Raw genomic sequence first — 13,948 nt, 5'->3', positions numbered from 1 at the left:
GAGTGCATGTTGAAAACCTTCGCTCTCTCTGCTTCTCTGGATGAAGTTAAGCAACTTCAGAACCGAATGTTTCATGGATTGGTGGCTTTTTAACTTGTGTAATTTCTCTAAAACAACAGGTCATGGTAGTGCTATGGTTGGATTTCAATTTTCTTTCAACATCGCTGAAAACGCTGTAGTGGCTATTTTGGGGTTAGACCTCAAAAGTGTGGCTTTTCATCCACATGAGCTCCTGCCACCAAGATTGGCTGCTGGCTCCTTCTGCAAGCTGACCAGATGCCTGTCTGTGGACAGAAATAACTTAGGTCATAATTATCCCCTTTTCTACTAAAAACGAGCTTCTGGGTGCAGTGGGGGTCACAGGGTCTTGACAGGACAACCACCCCGATCCTGAAGGGTCTTCTCCTTAACTTTTCTAGCCTGTTATGTGTGCTGTCTCAGCAGCCAATTCTCAGGCTACTGACCAAAACACAAGAGAAAGTAGATTTGGGAGAAAAGATACATGTACCCCAACAATGAAGCTACATTTTTGCAGGGGGCAGATGGGTTCGATAAGATAGTCTATATGTTACCATCTTAAGGCCTCCAAAAACATAATAGAAAAAAAAAAAAGAAGAAAAATTTTCATCTGTAAATGTGGACAACCTTGCAATTATTTATTGTCTCCATTTTCAGAAAGTGAGAGATTGCTAGTAGAAATGAAAGGAGTTTAATTCCTTTTATTTCGGCGAGGTTGCCTTCTTGCTGCTAAAACAGATAAATGATTGACTGGGGAAAGGTTTCTCAAAGTAATTTCCTCCTACAGACAGGATCTAGGGAAAGCACGGGGCCCTGTCACAGAGAAGATTTTGGAACACATCTATTACACTTGTCATCGCAATTGAAAGGATAGCTTAACTCAGGTGTTCTACCTTTTCTCTGGGCTGCAAGAGGATTTTTAGAGAACTAGATGAATTCTTGCTCTGTGCACACAAAAAAATACAGGCACTCCAGAAAGCACGTACAATGCCCGGGCCTCTTTTGTGCTACTTCTCTGAAAAAGGCACAGCCGCCTGCTGTATTTCAACTGAAAAAAGTGTAATTTAAAATAACGTGTGTAGCATGAAGGAGATTTCAACCTATGCAGAACTTGTTTATAAATTCTCATTCTGCCAAGGAAAGATCATAATGCAGCCAATTTTCCTCACTGCATCTTTCTGAGCAGTGGCAGGGGTTATTAAACACATGTTATCAGCATAGTGATAATGGAGCACCACAATTAATACTCTGATCAACCATTCCTAATGTTGGTCCATTTATTTTAAATTGGTACGGAGAGATCATTCACTTACGGCACCCAAAGTTGAGGGCAGATTAGGACTTAATAGTTGGCACAATCTCATCCCTGAGATGAGAATGGAAGATTGTGGCCAGAGCAAGATGACAAGGTATAGTTAACAATCCAGGGGGCATCTGATTAGAGTTCCTATGTTTTTGAATGTTAAGGTATTATGCAGGCAAGACTAAAATGTTGTGACCAAAACTGAGTCCTTCACTGTATACATGTTTCATGAGTCCAAACCCCTATCCTAACATCCTGATCAGATATAACAAAAACAAATGAGGATATGATGGCTGAATCCAGTCTGTGCTCGCCAACATCCTTGAAAATATTGCCAATTCATTTGTCAAGGGTTTTGGCAGGAGAATGCTGGAATACCATAAACACAGCTGGAATATTCTTAAACAAGAGAAAGTTACCTTAAATGGTAGTGGAGATTTGACTACAGTTTTTGTGAAAGAAACATGAAATAAATTCCATCATTGTCTTTGAGTTACAAATATTCAGTTGCCATGGTACGGAAAACCTTGTAAACTGTGCCCAAATAGTCCCTTCTGACTGAGGGGTTATGGGTGAGAACAAAGGTGTATTTTAGGAAATCAGCATGCTAAGGTAACACTGTCACATAAATGCACTGCCTCAGAGCCTCAAGCTTTGATTCCGAGAGCCTACATCTCCTTTGACTCGCCATGTGCGGGCTCCCAACACGCTGCTTGCTTTCTCGGTGAAGGCTCATGCAGCAGGCCTGCGAGGTCGATCTGCCATTGCAGGAGGAGCTGAGTATTACGACTGTGCTTGAAAGCATCTCAAACCAAATCTTTCAAATTAGAAAAGATGGCAGAACAGGTTACTGCCCCCAAAGGGGAAATGCATGTTTAGATAGTGGGCATATGGCGTGACGTGAGGCAGAGTCCTGCTACTTGCTGAGTGGCTGCAATGTGCTTGGCAGGTGCTAGGTGCTGTGTGTGTGCAGCCGTGACAGTTTCCTGAGTGTGGGGGTGAGGAGCCCATCCTGGAACATGACACAGATCTGGGTGTGGGTGAGTAATGATGGGACTCTTAAAATAATCTTTCTTGCCAACAGGTAGGTCATGCCTTTTTTACAGACAGTGATTCTCACAGAAAGTATAGTACGGCTTGATAGGTACCAAGGTGTGGGTCCTGGAAGCCCACTAGTCTGCCTCAGTGAGGGGCACTGAGTCAACAAGCCTGGAGAAGCATCAGCTCAATACCTCCCAGGGAGTAACTGAAACCACTGATGTGACAGAGAAGAAACGACATTAGACACCTGTGAGAGAGCAGCAGCATGCGTGTAGCTGAAAAGCAAAAAAAGAAAAGTGAACCACCCAATAAAAACTTTGTTATTGACTAGTTTATACCATGGCTTAGTTATTAGGCAGTAATTTTCAGAGCAGCCAGGCTTTCATTTCACTTAATTTTTATTTATTTTTGAAACAGCTGAGCCAGCAACAGGCACTGAGACCAGAAGTGCTGAGTGCCCTTTATCTGTGGTGCCACTAATGGGAGACACTTATTAATATTTTATTGAAGAGCACAATTCTTTAATGGAAGCAAAATAGTAGCATAAAAGAGAATTTTTCCTTTAACGAATACAGTGATCCAGGAGCAGTACCCTGTACCCAGGAGTCCCTGGGTTCTGCTCATTGAAAAACCCACCACTGTCTGTCTTTGTATTTCAGAACAAATGGTTATAAATGAGTATTTTCTTTTTTGCCATGGGGAATCTCATCAGTTCACCAGAAATTACTTTTCTGTTCAAAAAAAAAAAAAAAAAAAAGAGGGTAGGGAGGAAGCTTCTGCTCTCTACATTGAGCCAGCATTTGCATAAAATATTGATGAGGGTCTTCCCTAACTTGTTTCAGAAACCAGCTGCTTCTGTCTAGGGCCAGTTAATTCATGGACCAAATAGCTGATCACACTGGCCAAATTCTCTCGTCAAGTCTTGTATCCTGCTCTTTTCTATGAAAGTTGGGGTTGCTTTAAAATCTCATCTGCAGAAATAACTCACATCTGCTCAAGGAGTTTGAGACACTGCAGGCACCAATGCCATGCATTACTGTCCCCACTGGACAGATGTGACAGGGAGGGTCGCTGCATAAACAGACCCAGCCTGGCAAAGGGACAACAGAATTCATGCCTTCCTAACCCACGGTCAAGGCCTTCAGTACACCACATGGATGGTATGCTTGTACAAGTCTCCCACATTGCTAACCAATGATGCATTGAGGTACGCAGGACAGATGTTTTGGCTACTGCCATTTACGAATGGGGAAACTGAGGGACAGACATAAGAAGATGAAATGACTACAGTAACATTCATGTCAGGAAAAGTTCTGGGATGGGACATGGGGGTCATCGACCCCCAAACCACTATAAATTTCACTAGGAGTAAATTTAGGGCCTGCCTTTCTGTTCTGAGTGCCATGAGCCTTGGCACATGAAAAAATACAATGAAAACACAGAAGAGTGACTGAGAACAGTAACAGGAAAGAATGGTGGCTCTAATTACGGAATTGGCAGCAGGAAGGCTTTGGAAAAATATTATTGTGTGTTTCCTACATATTTTATCCTTTGTTCAGCCATCCCGACTTTTCCCTTGGTATTCTCTGTCCTGGTCTGTCTGCCTAAGTGGGCACATGTCTGTCATAGCTGCAGAAGAACCATATGATCCAATATGACTAGAGCTCTCATGGTGTGAATTTGCTAGGATGGAACAGAGGGACTAGGATGGAAATCCAGTGTCTTCCTGCTGGGAGGCTGCACAGGAGCCAGAGGTTGTGAGGGTCACTAGCATGATGCGCTATGTTGGGTGACACTGGTAACAGCACAAGTGGCAAGCTACAGGGTAGGTGGAGGCAATGGGGTCTGCTGTTTAGGGATCTCCCTCAACATGGTATCTTGCTCAGTTTTTGGAGAACCCCATCTCTTCAGTGAGGGTTATGTAACAAGGGTTCAGAACTGTTAGAGAATGCACAAACTGTGAGCTCCGTGCCTCCTCCGCTCTTTTCTTCTTTTTTTTTTTGAACCACCTGCAGAAGAAAATATAGGGATGGTGCACTCAAAGCTGATCCACCTCCTTCCAGTTCTCCTCTAGACTCCCTCCATTTGGGCAACTGGAGGTGGATGTGGGCGGAACACTTTTGTTCTCTGTGCTTGCAACCCTGGCAGCTGACATCACGAAGCTTATGTCTAAAAGTCAAAAGAACAAATGTTCTTCCGCACATAGTGCTGACTTTAAGTGAAATTAGGGAGACAGGTGAAAATTAGTACTTTGTACTTAATGCCCAACTTCTTTCCACGTGTGGTTTGGGGCGGAAGGGCTGTCCCAGAACCGGAGACTGGGAATGAGGAGACGTTTCTAATTAACCCCACGGAACTTGCGCTGATAACTACATTAATGGGATAAAATCCTTTTCATGTTGCAAGAACACAGATTTCTCAGAAGAAACTGAAAACTACATTCTACACACTTGCTTTCAGTTGGGCCTCCCTGGGCTGGGCAGGAATCCGCAGTCAGATGGCAGCCCTCACGAGTGGTTTAAAGAAGGGGGGTGTGGCATTGTCACAGGGGATGGCAAACAGGGAAACAGAACAGCTACTTTGTAGAACTGCTGGCGAAAACTGGCTTTCATCAGTGCTTGGAGCCCAGCCTTTGCTTCTACCACGGTGGCAAAGAGGAGCCTGCAATCTTCTTCTGGATGAGATCATTTCTCTGTCACTAAACGAACTCCCTGTGTTCAAGACCCCAGGAGGTCTGAAAATAAGACCCGGATGCCCCAAGAATGGCCCAGTTATTCCGAGTCCATGTCTGCTCTGCCCTACGTGGAAACACGGGTGTTTTTCCTTGGTTTACAGCATTGTCAAGAGGCCCACGCCCTTCGTATTTCTTTCAGGCACAGCCAGAAAGCCAGCAACTAAGATGAAAACAAGTATTCTGCTCCTCTCCCACATCTTCCCTTCACTCTCCAGTATCTACTTTGATTTGAGATTGCAAAGGGATGTGGAACAACAGGGCAGCCCGCTGGCTTCCCATCTAACAGTGATAACCTGGGCTGGTATGCTGGCATGAAGCCCTTCCCCACTTGACAAATAAAAGGAGATCATTTCAGCTATGGTGGAAAGTTCAGCTTGGATAACTTTATCACATGGAATGTATCACAGGGTCACCCCTAGCTGTGTGTGGTGGCTACATCTACCTTGACTATGACACAGAGCTCCAATTAGCACTTCGGGAAAGAGACTTTAGTGACAGCGCACTCACCTCGACTCAGCCCGTCGGGTCCCCGGAGGATCCGGCACTCTTCTATCTGGCCAAATGGAGAAAACATCACCCTGATATCATTTTCGTTACATTTCTTCGAAACCATTCCTATGAACAATTTTCTGTCTTCCACAGCTAGGAGATAAAAATAATGCATGAGCAAAGGTCACTGTCCATCTTTTTCCCGGTAGTCAATGCTTCGTGACCACATCAAACCAGGTGCCCATCACGTGACACCGAGGGCGGCCCCAAGGCTGACCCTAGACCTCCAGGTGCCTCCACTCGCTCCCACCTTGCCCTTCCTGAACACTGCACTCTCTGTGAGCTGGTTCTTACTAATAAAATAGCTTCATAGGACACAGAACACCAAGAAATTCTTTCCTCCCATTTGGAAACTAATGGGTAATGTGTTTACTAAAATGTTCAAGTTCCATGTAGTCGCTAAACACTGCCATTTCACAGAGATATTTCTGGAGACAGATTTTGTGTGTGTGTGTGTGTGTCTGTGTGTAGATGTTAACTTCAGTGACAGGGGAAGAAAAAGGTCAGGAGAAGAAAAACAAAAGGAGCAGATATAATGGAACAGTAAACAAAACTTTCCACAAAGCATTTAAGGGATGGAAGCAGCCTTCTCAGATTTCACATAGCATCTCCCCACAGATCCAGGGAGGAGGAGATGAGAGATGCCCATTTCTCTAGAAACCAAGTAAACGACCTGTCTTCAGCATGGGCTCTGCAGCCCTGACCAGGATGGCACATGTGGTCTATATGTTACAGTGAAAGAGGAGGGCGATCCTCATGAAGAGAATGGGGCTGTAGCTACTTGAGAATTACATCAGGATAGCCCCATACCAAGGAAAGAACAAGAAGGGAACAATACTATTCTTCCCACTTGAATGCAGGACTCTTGAACAGAAATTCACTTTGGATGTCAAGACAGCAATGTGCAAATTCTAACCTTGGAAACTGCTGGGGATAAAGATAAGGGAAAGTTTACCTCAGATGACCAGGGAGACTTTCCTCAAAATCTACATGCTTGTGCTCAGGGGCACTGGCCTACATTTAGCTTGGAAGGCACCATTACAGCAGAGTTCAGGACAGTGTTGGGAGTCTTTTTTTTTAAAGGAGAGAGCAAGAGACTGACATAGAAACCCTCAGGGAGAAGTCTTGCTTATTCCCCATGTTCCATTCAATCCATTATTAGAATTAAAGAGGACAGCTGGCTACAGCAGCACCTTAGATCATCCTGGCTTAGCGAAAGGTTCTGCCATGCACCCCTGTAGAAACCTCTTTCTATTTACGCTTTATCATCTTGTCATTACTATTTAATTGCTTTTATTTATTTCTCTCATTCTTTTGCTAGAAAGTGTCTCCTTTTCCTTTAACCCACAAGACTGCATTCTAGACTTTCTAGGCCCAGTTGCTTTTGGTACCTATGTCACACCATGCGTTCTCTGCCCTCTAGGAGGCGGGGCAGAAGATCTACTTATGAAGCAGTGAGGCAGCACAGGCGTTTGCTCCAATGAGGTGCTTTTCCAACAGCTTGGCAGGATGGGGAAGTTCCACTGTTGTCCATGCAGCAGCTGAAGCCATGTGTGGCTACCGAGCACTTAAAAAATAGCTACTGTGACTGAGGCACCAGATTTTAATGCAATTTAATGTCGACTAATTTAAATTCTAATAGCCACATGTGGCTACTATACTGGACAGCACAGTTCTGAGGGGCCTTAGTGAGATAGCTAAATGCTCCTGTCACGGAACCCCAGACCAGAAGTAAGAGATTGAGAGATGTTTTGTCCACCTCTAAAAGAGATCCTGAGGCCTAGCAGAGAGAAGGGTCAAGCGCCCAGGGTCATTCAGCAAGGAGGTGCCCAAACCTGGGCCATACTGCCGTCTGGGCTTCTTTTCACTCTACTGCGTTTCCTGAAAGCCCAGGGGGCGCAGACGAGGCTTCCAGGAGGGGGCAAAGTGGGGATTAGGAAACTCAGGCCCTAGTTTCCGCACAGCCATCCAGCTGACGTGTGACCTTAGAGTATGACCTGACCTCTGTGGCCCTGTCTTGTCATCTATAAAATGAAGGTTTAAACTCTTATTCTTTTTTCTCATTTCCTTTCTCTCCTTCTTAAATACTGTAGAGAGATGGCCCAGCCACATGCTTTGGTTGACTGAAGTGTGTGGGGGCGGGGCATGCCAGAGCCCAGAATCCTTCCACTCAGCCTCTCTCCACACGAGGGCTGCTGCTGAGACGATGCTGAGAAACTTCAGGGCTCCAAGGAACATGGGTCCCAACCATGATTCCACAGTACTTGCCAACTATGAATGTGTCCCACAGCTTTTGGGAAAGGCTTGATGGAAGATGTGGGAGTTAAGCTGGCCTTAAAGAAGCGTGGGCAGGGACTAGACAGACTGGCAGTGGGACGAGGGAACAATGTCCTAACGGGGCAGGTCCGGAATCAGGAATACATAAGGACTGTCTCTGTGGCAGATGCAGGGAAGCAGCCTGGCTTGAGCACAACCAGCACGATTACTTGCTTCACCTATAGAGAGGGGCTTGATGTGTCAGGAAGGTGACAGGTGGTCCAAGACTGAGGGTCTGTGTTGAGAGGCAGTAAGGAAGCATGGGCAACGGGGCCATGGGATTATTCCTAGAGGGGAGGCCACTGAGGACCTGGCTCCCTATATATCGATAAAAATTTTTAAATTTAAGATCTTTTTCCTCCCTGAAGAGTCAGTGAACTACCAAAGGTCTCCTGGGAACTAGTAAAAGTACAGAAGTCAAGGGCAGCATTGGCACAATGATGACCTAAGTGCTAGAAACATGAGATGCCCCAGAAAGACAGCGTCCCTTCCGATGGTGTCTGTGCTCTCCGACACCAGGACGACCACGGGGACACCAGACTCTTTACACGGGAGAGGACGTGGCAGGGTTTAGAACCGGTGGCGGGGAGAGGGCGGGAGCTGACTGACACGGGCAGCAGGACCTGAACAACTTCTAGCTGCACTTCTTATTCCCCCTCTCCCATCTCTGGGGCTCGCATCCCGAGGGAGCCATGGCTACTGTCTCGACGAGAATCCTATTCATTTTCTTCTGATCCTAAAGAATCTGATTTGAGGGCTTTTAGACAAAGGCAAGTAATACATTCTCAGTCAGTTTTTGGTTTCAGAGGTAAACCTATTGATTATGGTATTTAGCTAAAACAACTGGTAGATTTTGAACTTTAGAGGGATAGGATACTAAACAAAACATGCAACTCCTCAGTAAGCTAGTAAATGATGTTTTAAACTAAGATGGATATTACAAAAATGGAAACCACTGAGGAAATTCTGAATCCTAATCACCATAAAGGGGAAACTCAGACAGGCAGGGAGACTGATGACTCTCCCTTTTTTCAGTAACAACTATCAGTTAAAAATAAAAAACCTTAAAACCTACACCACCATGCGCTAGTCAATGTGTTCATGTTTTTCACGTGTGTGCATGTGTGCTGAAAGGGAGCTGGGTGTCTGCAAGCTCCTGCTAGTCAGGGCTGCTCTGTGGTTTTACCAGCTGGGCCACGTTTGCTCTCGAGGCACAGCGGGGTGAGCAGCACACTCCAGCTCCGCCCTCCCGCGGGTTTCTCCTGAGTTTCCAGGGGGAGTTTTATTCATACCAATCCTCCCTGGGATTCCCAGGCTGAGGGTCCCTCTAAACAGTCTTGTCAACATTTTAAATAAATATAATTTTCTTCCATTTACTTAACCTTTTCATCAATGTTTGATGAATTTCTTGGTGGGGTTTTCCCTAGTATTCACAGGCAGTGAGTAACTCACTCAGTTTTTCAATCCACAGGAATGCTGATTGCTTAAATAAACCCACCATGTTCACAGTACTCTGCTAAGTGCTTTAGAGAAATAAAAAAAAAAAAACAACAAAACACCAAAACACCAAAAAACATAAGGTGTATGTCCTCTTAGGAAAAAGTCGAGTCTCCTTCAGGATAAGCCAGGAAGGAGTGAGGGGAACACTGTGATGTGCAGAGTGCTGCGCAGACGGGTCACCACCACCAGTACCAGCCACAGCAAAACTGGAAGGTTCTCCAGGGCCAGGGACCATTTCAAGTTCTCCTTCCATGGTTTAAATAAGAAGGGGTTAATATGGTAAGTGGGAACTTTTTGAAGTTGGGGGAATAGAAACTAAATTTTAAAAACATCTCTAACTGTAAGCCTGTGCTCACACCCTGGTACACAGCCTGTCAAAGTCACACCTGGATCTGGGTGGCCTGAATTAATTAACAACTTTCCAGTGTGTTAGTACTAACATATGGCATTTAATTGCTGCCTTCAAATCCATGAGTCTCTCCACTTTGAATCTCAAAATTATTTCTTCATCTTCTAGTAAACCAGGAAGGGGCTGGATGGGAATACTCTGCTACTCCTGCACATCTTCCCTGACAATCTTTAGTTGTATCTTCACTCCTGTGAGCTCTGAAGTTGACACCTGGGCCCTGGGAATTTCAGAGGCCTTAAGCTAAGAGACAGGGGTCTTGAATGGCATTTCTGGATTTGAGGCTTTAAGGACCCCTGACAAAATGTGACGTTGGAGGGTGAAAGCAGGCCGGGTTTATGTGGTGTCTGCAGAGTTGAGGACAACCCTCTCAGCCAGGAGCACAGCCTAAGTGTGAGTACTGGCTGCCGCCATCAAGACCCCAAGCACGTCACCAGAGGCAACCTCTATGCTTTTCTTATTGCTCACTGCTAGACAAAATTCAGATCTAGCAACTGCATTTAACTTTCTTTCTTTTGTTAAAAAAAGATTTTATTTATTTTTAGAGAGAGGGGCAGGGAGGGAAAAAGGGTGAGAAACATCGATGTGTGAGGAAAATACTGATCTGTTGCCTCTTCCACACGCCCCAACCAGGGACCAAACCTGTACCCCAGGTATGTGCCCTGAGTGGGAATCGAACTGGAGATCTTTCAGTTTGCAGTATGATGCCCAACCAACTGAGCCACAATGGTCATGGCACAACTGCATTTAATTTTCAACCTTGCACTGCTGGTACCTTTTCCTGTATAGTGATAAGGGATTAAAAGCTGGAAAACAGGCTCTGGGTGACACATAGAATTAAAGAGAATAACTAAGTTTATGCTAGCATATGCTGGTCCCTGAAACCACCCCTCCTTCAGTGCCCTTCCTGCACCATCACTCGACTATCCACAATGGGAAAAATAACCAAAAAAGTTGGAGTCTATTGAAATTTGGGCATTGATTTAGTGTGTTATTCTTAAAGGCCCCAGCATTTTATTGCTAATGCAGTGGGCTTTTTTGAGGGGGACACCAGGCATGGCAGAAGCATGAATGAGTTGGCATAAATGTGCTTGAGGCTGCAGCTTAAATCAGAGCCAAAGAAAAGGGGGGCAGACTGTACAAAGTCAGGGAGGTTTTGGAAGCCTGGCCAGTAAAATACTGATGTGCAGGGCAGATCGAAGAGCAGTCCAACATTTCTGAGCTCACCACAGAGGTTCCCTGTGTCAGAGTCTCTGGACACACAAAGGCTGAAAAGAGTAATTGCTTTTCTGGAATTCATTTGCCCATCACTAATTAATCTGTGATGAGAAGTCCTGTCTTGCTCGGCAAATACAAAGTTGTAGAAATCTGAACATACTGATAATGAAGGCAGTAACTGTCTAACTGTGATGAGCCCTTTGTGCTATCCATAAATGTCAGCAAACTCAATAAAAGTGCAATTAGAGCTCGTGATACCTCTTCTGCAACTACAGGAGCTATTTTGAGCATCTGAGCCAAAGAAATCTTTGTGCTCTTTGAGCTTTGGAAACTATGCTTACCTGTCAAAGCTGCATGTGAAATCAGAAAAGGCTTGCAGCATTTATCACTTGCTTTAGAAAATTATACATTTCTCTGGATTCCTCCATCAGGTCCAAGGAGGACCTTGCACCTTGCTCATGTCTATGCAAGGTGAGGTCCCACAGGAGCCTCCATAAGGAAGAGCACTTTAAAAGCAGATTTCAGTCCATTTATATTTTTTTACTTTTTTTTTCTACTGGAAGTTCAGAAAATGAAGTTCTATCTACAAAGCAAAGGGAGAACTGTCCCAACAAGAAAGTTTTTTTTTGGGGGGGGGGGTCCTTTGTACGTGCAGATCTATGCTGTAACATGAATAGCCTAAGTGTCAGCCTCAGTGAGCCAGAGTTACGTCGATAACTTAGCACGGCAAATACTCACTATGAGTCAGGTATTATGCTCAGCTCTTTGCAGATGGTGACTTATGTACTCCTCAAACACCCTTGTGAGGCAGGTGTTACAAGAATTCCACCCTCAGACCACTATAGCAGAAGGTGACCACGGACACAGCTAACAAGTGCAGGGTCAAGGGGTAAAGTCCAGGCTCCTCAAAATAGTTCTTAACTACTGCTCCAGGTTGCTCCCTGAAAAATGGCATTTTTAGGTATTCTCTCATCTTAGTAAAAACGGTGCCCAGTCCCACTAGGCTTTTGAGATCGTGCGAAACTGGGCGTGCTCTCGGCAGCTTTATTCTGTTGCCGAGCAGACACTGAGCAGCAGGGGCAAGGACCATCCCGAGACCACCCCCCCCCACACACACACACAGCCACTCTAGGGAAAGGACTCTCTAAGGCAGGCTTCCCGTCTGAATAACAGGAAATGCAAAAGAAGAAATTTTTTCATGGTTCAATGATTTGGGTATTTCAGGTTAAATATTTCCAGCTCAGTTCTCTAATCCATCACACCTTTACAATTATGACCTAAGGTTTAGAAAGAAGACAGCCTTTTCCATGAACTTTCATTTTGCGGCCCCTGCCTGACAGTTCAGAGAATGGTGGGGCCAAAAGATGGGGAGCACCTCTTCTTACCCAGAAGTTCCAAGGTGACCTTCACTGACAGAATTTATCCCATGAATACATGATCCCCCTCACTTGTGGGGAAGAGAACAGACTATTTATGTGCACTTCTGGAGCAAAGGGGCTCTAGGACCTGTCCTGGGCATGTGGCCTTCAGCAGGGGTGCACACGCACGGTGCAGAACTCTGTGTGGCCAGGGAAAAATCTGGGTAGCCTTAGCCAATACGGTATTCGAGGTGCTCTGCCACATGCAAAGCACTGTGGCAGACATCTTGTACAAATCTTAAAAAAAGGCAAGCTATGTGAGACAGTCACTATTACTCTCACTTTATAAGTGAGGACATTCAAGTTCAGTGTCTGAGTGACGGATTAGTGGAGATCAGCAGACTGAGTGTAAGTTTTGTGAGGGTCAGGGCAGTCTTTTTGTAGCCTGTTCTTCTTTTTAAAATTCATTCCTGCAGCCTCCACTAGCACCTGGCCTGGCACACAGTGAGTAATCAATGTGCATTGTCTAATAAAGGAACGAAGTGTCTCGATGGAGGTCCTGCAACAGAGCAGTGGCAATTGGAGGCCCCTGACATTGAGTGTGTGTCTGCGATCAAGCAGCAGAGGATGCAGGGAATTAACGCTGAGGGAAGAGCACAGCCGAGGAGAGGCGGCGGGCAAAGCACTGAAGTCTCCTTCCTGACACGCACGTCAGGGGCTTGCAGCCCACGGTGTAACGTGGGACTCTCTTCAAAACTTTCTAGTCTGTGAAGAAGCCAGAAAATGGGATGCACTACAATTAGCAAAAAATACCTTGTGGAGAGATTTAGAGCCCAATCATAATTTACATTTGCAGATATGCAGATCTCTGAGTGCATGGCTTCTGCCCTGATTACTAATTAATGAGGTGCAAACCGCCTGTGGAAGGAAGCCGAGCTGATTATGTCAGTCTGGTGGGACAGGGAAGCTCTGAGGTCTGAGAAGGTAGAAGAGTCCTTTAACATACATTTCAGTAAATTCAAAATATAAAACAGGGACAGAAGGCTGGCATAAGTGGAAGCAAAAACCTGAGAGAGAAATGTGGCTATCAACCCCGTTGCATCTCGGACAGTCAAATCTCAATTATTCCACGGGCCCTACCAAATGCGTATTTTGCACTGAGTGTATGTTTACTTAATCAGCAGGCTGAATTCTGAATGAATGCAGATGCAAACGCATTGGTACAAGTTAGAGAAGAGAGCCGTAAGACAGCCTCCAAGCCAAAAAATGAACAAACAGAAAGGAGAAAAAAGAGAGCCTGGTTCTTAGAGGATGACCCTTTCCCGCCCCGTCGTCCCTGCACAGTGTAAGGTCACTCCTCCCCATCAGGTGTCCCGTGTTGCTCTGTGGAGCAGATAAACAGGAGCCAAAGGCCACAGGGTCACCACACAGAGCAAGCCCACAACAGAGGGACACGAAAAACCATATCTGGTAACATCTTCACAGACCTTTATACCAGAGATAAG

The 13,948-nt window shown here is 45.3% G+C and overlaps 1 protein-coding gene across 9 annotated transcripts in view; it reads right to left on the bottom strand.

Annotated features, from left to right (window-relative positions):
• The window catches only part of CELF2 (CUGBP Elav-like family member 2), a 391,137-nt gene that overhangs the window by 64,246 nt on the left and 312,943 nt on the right, over window positions 1–13,948 (bottom strand). For 8 of the 9 annotated variants that reach the window (XM_045857938.1, XM_045857937.1, XM_045857934.1 and 5 more), the window contains one exon: window positions 5,604–5,738. In XM_045857938.1, the coding sequence (XP_045713894.1) occupies window positions 5,604–5,738 (135 nt within the window). Of the gene's footprint in view, window positions 1–5,603; window positions 5,739–13,948 lie in introns of those variants that run through there. The other variant, XM_045857941.1, reaches the window with a different exon arrangement.

This window comes from Phyllostomus hastatus, unplaced genomic scaffold, assembly GCF_019186645.2.
Source record: "Phyllostomus hastatus isolate PE091 unplaced genomic scaffold, TTU_PhHast_1.1 phas_scaffold_1674, whole genome shotgun sequence".
In the NCBI taxonomy this organism is placed as follows: Eukaryota; Metazoa; Chordata; class Mammalia; order Chiroptera; family Phyllostomidae; genus Phyllostomus; species Phyllostomus hastatus.
This window is presented reverse-complemented; position numbering and strand designations above follow the sequence as displayed.